Source organism: Abramis brama (genome assembly GCF_963993115.1).
Source record: "Abramis brama genome assembly, chromosome: 2".
Lineage (NCBI taxonomy): Eukaryota > Metazoa > Chordata > Actinopteri > Cypriniformes > Leuciscidae > Abramis > Abramis brama.
Window position 1 is genome coordinate 61402240 of NC_139964.1, and position 10417 is coordinate 61412656.

At 32.4% G+C, this 10417-nt stretch overlaps 1 protein-coding gene across 1 annotated transcript; it reads left to right on the forward strand.

The window, feature by feature from the left end:
* The first annotated feature begins 431 nt into the window (after positions 1–431).
* LOC311077355 (interferon-induced protein 44-like) lies at positions 432–10178 on the forward strand. Its single transcript, XM_084105753.1, has 7 exons — positions 432–580; positions 3603–3636; positions 7450–7657; positions 7808–7966; positions 8057–8225; positions 8543–8643; positions 8773–10178. Exons 1-7 carry the CDS (start codon positions 508–510, stop codon positions 8941–8943), a joined length of 915 nt encoding a protein of 304 aa, XP_083961879.1. The 5' UTR covers positions 432–507; the 3' UTR covers positions 8944–10178.
* Positions 10179–10417: the final 239 nt, after the last annotated feature.

The window sequence follows — 10417 nt, forward strand, 5'->3', positions numbered from 1 at the left end:
ATTTATTTACGATACATTATTCATTCACAAAGAAAATTGGTGTCCTTAAAGGTTGGATTTTTCCTAATTTTTTAAATTAAGGCATTAAGTTCAATTTCCAAAAGATGATTTTTTATTCCTCTTTTTAGTCAACTTTAGCATGGGTGTCTAAACTTATGCATAGCACTGTATCTATAGGAATACGATGCCTATCACAGCATCCAAGGTGCATTCAGTATTATCAGCAGCTTCGCATTGCTTAGGAGCTAATTACCCTAAGATTATGTATCTGATGTTTGAAATAATATGCATTTCAATAAGTGGTCAACAGCACAGATAACTAAAAAAAAACAAGAATGGGTGTGGGCATTTTTTATTAGGCATGCAAGCTTGCAAAAATGAAAATGAAACTGAAATATAGCCTACAGTATATAACTGTTCTGATTTCACTTACTCAATACAAGTCAACTGTACGCCAGGAGAGAGCTGATATAAATATATTGAAAGGGGTGAAAACCAAAAAACAAAATGGGATCATCAGACTCAAAACCAGCGGAAGTAGTGCATCAAGCAACACCACCACCACCACCACCAAATCCAGGTGAGAGGGTCTTTCTTCCATATTTTATATATATATATATATACACTAGTGCACGAACTCCATCGCACACCTGTAAGTGATAGGTGCGTTGGATAATGAGGCCAGATAGGACGTTACAATATATAAGGAACTCCCGCACACTATCTTAACTTGTAATTTCATTTTTATTAATGTACAACGTTTCGGTCACACGACCTTCATCAGGATGTCCTTGTGGTATAGGCTACGTGGGAAAAACGTCACGTCAATTGAAACAAAGAATTAGTGAACATAAGAGTTCGATCAGAAGAAAATATATTAATTATCCAGTTAAGTCACATTTTGTAACTTTGAATCACGATGTTACCTCTTTACGTTTTTGTGGGATTGAGAAAGTAACTTTGCCACCTAGAGGTGGAGACATTGAATTACTTCTACAGAGACGCGAACTCTTTTGGATTTACACCCTTAAAACTTTATCACCTATGGGTATGAACGATGAAGCATTATTTAATGTAATGTTATAATGATGCAATTATTTTGTTTGACGTGGTGTTTCTATCCTACTATGTATTCACAATGAGTTTGAGTGGCCATGGAGCCTGACTGAGTGTTGTAACTGTTTAGAATTACAATTTGATGCTGTTTGATGACTATGTGTTGATTATGTGTTTTTAGATGATCTTGTTAGCCTATAGGGGGATCTTTACTGATTGTTGTAACTATCATTATGTAATTGTGTATGATGTGGCTGATTATGTATTCCCAATGAGCTTAATTATTTACAGATGGAGCTCTGTTAATTGGTCATGTGTTTATCTTAAAAGAGATGTATTTTAACATTTGTTTATTCCTGATGAAGGTCGTGTGACCGAAACGTTGTACATTAATAAAAATTAAATTGCAAGTTAAGATAGTGTGCGGGAGTTCCTTATATAATATATATATACACTACCGCTCAAAAGTTTGGGGTCAGTAAGATTTTTTTTATGTTTTTAAAAGAAGTATCTTCTGCTCACCAAGGCTGCATTTATTTGATTAAAAATACAAACAAAACCAGTAATATTGTGAAATATTATTCCAATTTAAAACCGCTGTTTTCTATGTGAATATACAGTAAAGTGTAATTTATTCCAGTGATCAAAGCTGAATTTTCAGCATCATTACTCCAGTCTTCAGTGTCACATGATCCTTCAGAAATCATTCTAATATGATGATTTGATGCTCAAGAAAAATTTATGATTATTATCAATGTTGAAAACAGTTATTTACATTTTTATTTCATGATGCTATGATGAATAGAAAGTTCAAAAGAACAGCATTTATCTGAAATCTAAAGCTTTTGTAACATTAAACACTACCGTTCAAAAGTTTGGGGTCAGTAGAATTTTAATTTTATTTTTGGGGGAAATTAATAAAATAAATCAATACTTTTATTAAACTGATCAAAAGTTACAGTAAAGACATTTATAATGTTAGAAAATATTCTATTTTAAATAAATGCTGTTCTTTTGAACTTTCTATTCATCAAAGAATTTTGAAAAAAAAATTGTACACAACTGTTTTCAACATTGATAATAATAATGAATGTTTCTTGAGCATCAAATCATCATATTAGAATGATTTCTGAAGGATCATGTGACACTGAAGACTGGAGTAATGATGCTGAAAATTCAGCTTTGATCACAGGAATAAATTAGGCTACAGTTTAAAATATATTAAATAATCAATAGAAAACAGTCATTTTAAATTGTCATAATATTTCACAATATTACTGTTTTTTTTTTATTGTTTTTTATCAAATAAATGCAGCCTTAGTGAGCAGAAGATACTTCTTTTAAAAACATTAAAAAAATCTTACTGACCCCAAACTTTTGAACGGTAGTGTATATATACAGTACAGGCCAAAAGTTTGGAAACATTACTATTTTTAATGTTTTTGAAAGAAGTTTCTTCTGCTCATCAAGCCTGCATTTATTTGATCAAAAATACAGAAAAAAAAAAAAAAAGTAATATTGTGATATATTATTATAATTTAAAATAATTGGTTTTCAATTTATTATACTTTAAATCAGGGGTGCCCAATCCTGCTCCTGCCGATCGACTGTCCTGCACAGTTCATCTCCAACCCTAATCAAACACACCTGAAGCAACCAATTAACGTCTTCTTCAGGATCACTTGAAAATTAAAGGCAGGTGTGTTTGATTAGGGTTGGAGATGAACTGTGCAGGACAGTCGATCGGCAGGAGCAGGATTGGGCACCCCTGCTTTAAATTATCATTTATTTCTGTGATGCAAAGCTGAGTTTTCAGGATCATTACTCCAGTCTATCACATGATCCTTTAGAAATCATTCTAATATGATGATTCATTACCAAAGTTGGAAACAGTTCTGCTGCTTAATATTTTTTCATAACCTGTGATACTTTTTTAGGATACTTTGATGAATAAAAAATTTAAAATTTAAAATTTAAAATAAAAAAGAAGCAAATGTTTTAAAAATAGAAATCTTTTGTAACAACAATATACACTATACTGGTCAGGAATTTGGGGTCAGTAATTTTTTTCTTTCTTTTTTTTGAAATAAACCAATACTTTTATTCAGCAAGGATGTGTTAAATTGATAAAAAGTGATAGTAAAGAAGATTTATATTATTAGAAAATATTTTTTTATTTTGAATAAATGCAGTTCTTTTTAACCTTTTATTCATCAAATATATTAGACAGCAGAACTGTTTCCAACACTCAGAATAAATCAGAATATTAGAATGATTTCTAAAGGATCATGTGATAGACTGGATGTCACATGTGACACTGATGAGCAGAAGAAACTTCTTTCAAAAACATTAAAAATAGTAATGTTTCCAAACTTTTGGCCTGTACTATTTATATATATATATATATATATATATATATATATATATATATATATATATATATATATATATATATATATATTATACAGAACACATACCATATACATTCTCAGAGAGAGATACTACCAAATTATTGTTAAACTTAATTGCTATATGTTTTTCCATAGAACTGGATAAACCATGGAGGAAATTTGACTGGGGGTAAGCCATTCATGGACATAAGCTATTCTGTATACAGACCACTTTATTACGTTTTTATGTGCAGGCTATGTCTTTGTGCACAGCAGTAAAAACACTGATCTGTTTAGATAAAACTGTAAATACTGTGTAAGGTATGAATTTATTTCCCTGTAAAATATTATTGGTATCTCTCCCCAAACATTTTACCAACTATAATTATTTGTTGTCTTAAGAAGGATCACAATCTTGTGCATAACATATCTGAAATAATTCTGCTCAAGTTCTGCTCTGTTGATTATTGGAAAATGATTGGCCATGATAATGTGTGATGTAAATTTTTAACATATTATAACATTAATAATTGTATTAATTATTTTAGCATGAAAATGTATCCAACATTTACTTGATAAAATGACAAAAAGTAGAAAAATGACCCATTTTATCCTCAGAAGTTGATATCATTAATGGCAATATTAGCATTGAAACTGTCAGATAAGTGATTTGGTAACAATACCTGATATCAATCCCTTTATTCATTTTGGCCATGCCTAATGTTGATTTAACAGTTGATTTTTTTTTAACAGAGTAATACTCGAAAATACTTGGCTAATAAAGGATGAATATGCTTATAAAAATGGTTTCCTCAATTTGAATGATTCAATAATATTTTATATGCAATCTGAAAAATAAAAACGTACTTGGTTACTTACAGTATGTAACCTCGGTTCCCTTAGAGATAAGGGAACGAGTACTGCGTTGCAAACGCTATGGGAAAACTTCCTAAATTTATAATAGGCCAAACACATTTAAACTTCTATCTATCTATCTATCTATCTATCTATCTATCTATCTATCTATCTATCTATCTATCTATCTATCTATCTATCTATCTATCTATCTATCTATCTAAGGTGGTCTGCAATAGGCCTATTTCACAAAGGAAGCCCATTTGTGCGGTCGTTGGCGTTATACGAGAAGGACATTCTGAAAATGAGCCTACTGTAAAATTAGCTTCAAAATGCCGTTTGATCATTGCACAGTTATTCCAGACGCCTCCCGGTGCTATTCGTATTGGAATTGTGTAATCACAGCTACGTACTTAAGTAAAGTCGTTTGCTGTTTTATAAAGGCACAAAGCCATATCATGGTTTTGATTTTAGTTCGTTGGCAAAATATAACGCTAGAGACCTTTATGTTAGACTATACATTTTGCATCTCATATGTGTTGAGAAAAGGGAGAAGAGCGAGTTCGGCAAAAGGCGGATTCGAACTCGGGTCGAACGTGTAAAAAGCTACTTTCAAGCACCTCACGCCCTACGACCACTGTAGATATTTAGTGTGGCAGGTGTCTTTTTGCCCAAAAGACAGGCACTTAGTGAAAATAGTATAGAATAGAAATAACAACAACAACAACAGCAACAGCAACAACAACAACAACAACAACAACAACAACAACAACAATAATAATAATAATAAAATATAGCATATAAATAAATAAAAAATCTCTTTTGGTGGGGTGGGGGCTCTCACTGGCGTTTGCGCCCTAAACGGCCCTGAATCACAGATTATGAACAAATGTTTTACACAACAAGGATATATTCCCATTGGGTTGTTGAGTTTTCATGTTCTATGGGAACTTTAGACTAGGTAATAGTGATTTTTATACTGTAGCCTACAAACTGTGTGATCCCCTAACTCTAATCTACAGTTATGGGTAGGTCATCTACGGACATCTAATGTTACGGACATATTATCATGGTAGCCTACAGTTCAGCCTATTATTGATTTGTATTTCCACTTCCCTTTTATCCAAAGAGACGGAACTATTTGCTCTTTATTTACCAATGGGAAATAGCTACATCATGCTAAAATATTCTGTCATATACTGTGGCTCACATTAATGGGGTCGCTTGCAATGAATTAGGTGACCAGCAACATATTTCTGCTTCAAATATTGTGCGTAGTTAACAGTGAGTGGTGGTTTCAGACCTTATTTTATTAAAGTGCATTTGTCAGTGCCTCACTCATACTGACTCTTATTCTGCCTGACAGAAAGAAAAGCTCATAGCTTACTGAAGGCGGAGCGTTTCGACCAATCAGATGAAAGGGGCGTTTCAGCGCCGCCCACGTGTACAAATGAAATATCGAACCCATAAACCAATTTGTAAACCACAAACGAAAAATGAAAAATCAAGCCAAAATCACATTTTTAGTTTTTTTAAACTAAACTAAAAAACAACTGGTTTTCATTTCTCGTTATTCCATTCCAAACAGGAAATGAAATGATCAAAAAGTACATGGACCGAGCTGGTTTTCATTTCTAGTCATTCCATTCCAAACAGGAAATCAAATGACCAAAAGATACACGGACCCAAATCCTTGTGGGAATTTCAGTAGTACAAACGTATCATGTAATGAACAACAGCCTTTTAAGTAGCCTTTTACAAGTAGCCTACAAACAAGTAAAAGTAAACAACATTTTTAAGTATGCTTATTGCAATGCTTAATAATAGTTGACAAATGTTTCTAATACATTTTAAGTTGGTACTGTACATTGTAAATGTAACAATCTTTTTCAAAATATTAAAATGATAAATACATAAATATTTAAAATATATTGCAGTAGGCCTAAGTGTTTATAAAGTAGGCTACATATATTTTAAACACACTAAAAGCTTAATCATTTTGCTATGTTCTTACACAAAGTACTCATAAAATGTACTTTAAGTAAGAGCAACATAAGTATATGTTTTCTTTAAATACATTAAAACACTAAAAGTATGCTTGTGTTTAGCATATTTCTTAAAAATGTAACTAAGCATATATTTATTCTAAAGTACTTATAGTGTACTTTTTAGAAATATATTAAGTATGCTTGTTTTTAGCATATTTCTTAAAAGTATAATGAAGCATATATTTATTACCTATGTACTATAGAAATATATTAAAATGCAATTCAATGTATTTTTAATGCACTTCAAATAAGCATGTTGGGAATACAAATGTATTATAAACTACTTGAATTTCAAGTATGTTTTAAATACATTTAATACCACGTATTTTTCACATGCTTGATTAGTGATATTAAAGTGTACTTTATTTGTGTTACAAGTACATCACAAATTCATTATGAGTGTCTTCGAAACATACAAGCAATATACCATAAGTGTATTTTTATATGTATATTTTTATTTTTCTAAATATTTGTTTTTGCCGTTTTGCCTTTTATAAGGATATAGTAGCTAGACAGGAAGTGAGGTGGGAGAGAGACAGGGGGGAAGGGATCGGGAAAGGACCATAAGTATATTATATTTGAGTAAAAATATGTTCAGTAATACCTTTGGTTCCAAATACTACAAATTGCACACTTTTTCTTCAATAACAAATGCATATTAATAAACAAATAATACTTAGCTATACTTTGTACAAAACACTATTGCATACTATATAGCCTAATGTATTTTGAAAGTACTTTCAACGCAATGTTACAATGATCATTTCCAGCACACAGTTAAAATATACCCAAAATATATTTTTTATAAAGTGCAAATAAATAAACTTTTAAAAAATAAACTGAATTTTTACTTCAAGTATTTTTTTCTTTAGTAAAAAAAAAAAATGTGTTAGAATATTTGCAATGTACCATTGAAAGAGGGAATATATTTCAAATACAATAAAGTATACTTTGTTTTATTTTTTACTAAGGAAGACTCAACTGAGTTATTTAGAACTGCAATAGCTCCACTGGGAATGGCGTCCATAACTATGGCAAAATCACGTGTGGTGACAGAAGCTTTAAGTGAAGTTCTGTACATTTTTGTTTTGATTTGACAGACAAAAAGAAGCCCTAAAAGAAAAGCTGGAAAACTTCTCACCGAGTTCTCCATATGTAAAGGACTTCAAGATTCTGGTTGCTGGACAAATTGGAGCAGGAAAGTCCAGCTTTATTAACTCTGTCGATAGTGCCTTTCAAGGACGGATCTGCTCTAGAGCACTAGCTGATTCAGTTGCTGGTGGTGACAGTTACAGTTTCACAAGAAAAGTAGGTATTTGTCACCTATACCGTTTTCTAAAAGATCTAGAAATGTCATTTGAGCTACTCTTGAGCATTAAACATTTTAGTAAATCAAATGAGGATTTCTTGGAAATTGTTTACAAATGTTTATGCCTCTATATTTTTGGTCTTCACTAGCTCAAAGGATTCACCATCAGAAGTGGAAAAAAACCTTTGCGCTTCGTCTTCAAGGACATAATGGGCTTAGAACCTGATAAATTGGCTGACAAATTGTCTGGGCCACTAACAGATGACATCATCAATGCTGTGTTTGGCCATGTGAAGGATGGCTATGAAGTAATAAACCACTACATTAACATTTTAACATGGTTTGTGTGTGTGCAATAGGTTTGACGTTTAACATATATTGCTTATTTCCAATCTTAGTTCAATGAGAAGGCACTCACTCATAAGGATCAACATTACATCAGTGACCCCACCCTCTCCGATCAGGCTTTCTGCCTGGTGTACGTCATATCCGCAGATAAACTCCATTTTACAGATGATACACTTATTAACAAGCTGAAGATCATCCGCAAGACAATCAGTGAGAAGGGTAAATCTGACCTCTGAATGTTTGATTATGATTTTCATTCATGAGTTCACATTACATAAAATGAGAGAGAAGCGGCCATAAAGTGGGTTGAGTTTGTGTGTGTTTTTTCAATGCGTAGATAGACAAAATCCAGACACAGGCTGCATTTCAATGCCAAGTGCAAACAGGGCATGTTACAAGGCTCAAGTTTGCTGCTTATTGATATGACCCAGACAATGTATGTGGGTCAGTTATGTATGTACAACAAACTGCCATGTGCTCAATTTTTGAGGAAAAAACTTGTTTTAGAACCTTTATTGCCTCTGCATTTACTGTAGGGATTCCTCAAGTGGTTGTCATGACCAAAGTGGATGAAGCATGTCCGCTGGTCAACAAGGATCTAAGGAAGATCTACACTAGCAAGAAGATCAAAGAGAGGGTATGCGATATAATCCAAAGACAAACACGTTTCAATTTTACATATTGCAACTATATTTTGCCCATGTTGATCTGATTCTGTCTAATAGCCACATCTAATTTTTTGACCTAACATTGTATTCCTATCCAGATTCAGATGTGCAGTGACAAAATTGGTGTGCCAATGTCAAACATCTTCCCACTGAAGAACTACCATCAAGAGATTGACACAGATGATGACATTGATGTTCTGATACTAAAGGCACTTGAACAGATTGTTCAGATAGCTGATGATAGATTGCTGGACATTCAAAGCTGTTAAATCTCACATATATTGCATTTGAAATGTGGGTCATTCTTTGATTGTGATACATTTTATAATCACAGGAACATAATTTTGTGGATTAAAATTAATATTGAGAGGATTATGTTTTGTGTTTAGTTTTACAAATATATGTACAATCTGGGACTCTAAATCTAATGTAAACCTGAAAATGAATATAAATATTCAGAAATTGATTTTTTTTAAAGAAAAGAAATGATATAAAATCCTTCTACATTTAACAACATTACAGTTTTTTACGATTGCTATGACAGATTTTTCAATACTTTTAACAATTTTCCAAAACTCTTAACACAGTTAGCACTACATCTGTCTGTGTAAGCTATACTATTAACACATTTCGTGTTGCTTTTACACAAAATGCATACAATTAACACAAATTTAAAATGCTTGAACTTCTTTTACACACAAGCTCAAACAAGAACAAAACAATGGATTTTTACTGCCAAATTTACCAATGCTTTAACACTGTATGTCAGAACAGATAACACCATGTTCTAAACCTAACCTTACAGGCTAAAGTCAAGGTAAACAGCTGTTTATATTGTGAATTGAAACACAAATATATCCCCTGTATTTTATTATATTCTTAAATAAACAGCTGATTTAATTATGCAAATAATTAGAAGATGACTTTTTTTTCTTTTTTTTTAATTCTTTTGGTGCTTTTTCTGTTCGAATATTTTGTATTTTCACATTATTCCATTGCTAGTGAGAAACAGCTGATTGAAGTTATGCAAATATGGGACAATGTGGCATTCCACCATTCCCGTCTAGTCACAGCCTGGTTTGACGCCCATCAGAGGATGATGTCTATTTTCCTTGCCCCTTACTTCCCTTTCCTCAACCCCCATTGAGAAGTTTTCTCAGCCAGGAGATGAAAGGTTTTTGACCATAGTCCACAGGACCAAATGTCCCTCCTGTATGCAAAAGATGCTGCATACCAAGACATCACAGCTGATCACTGCCAGGGGTGGATAAGACATGTTACTGTAAAAGATTCTTCCCAAGATGCCTTGCCAGGGAAGATATCAGGTGTGATGTGGATGAGAACATGTGGACAAATGCAGAAGACCGGGCAGATTAGAAGATGGCCTTTTCTGTTTGTATATTTTGTATTTTCACATACAGTACTGTAATACTGTAAATGGCAGCTATATTGCATATTTTTGTTATCTTGCAGAAATGTCCTGTTGCAAATAAAGCCGTTACTGCAGCAATTCTGTCTCTGCATGTCTTCTTTTTTTCACAAACCATACATTCTATAAAGCTACTCTAAGAAGGGTCATTTACAGTATTTTGTTGAATTGAATTTCTGCTGCAAACAACAACAACAACAAAATGCATGCATTTACATTACAAACAAAACAAAAAATTATAGAGACTTCCAAAAAAAAACTGCAGTGCAAAACACAATCTATGATCAATACAATATACTGTCTATTGTATAAGG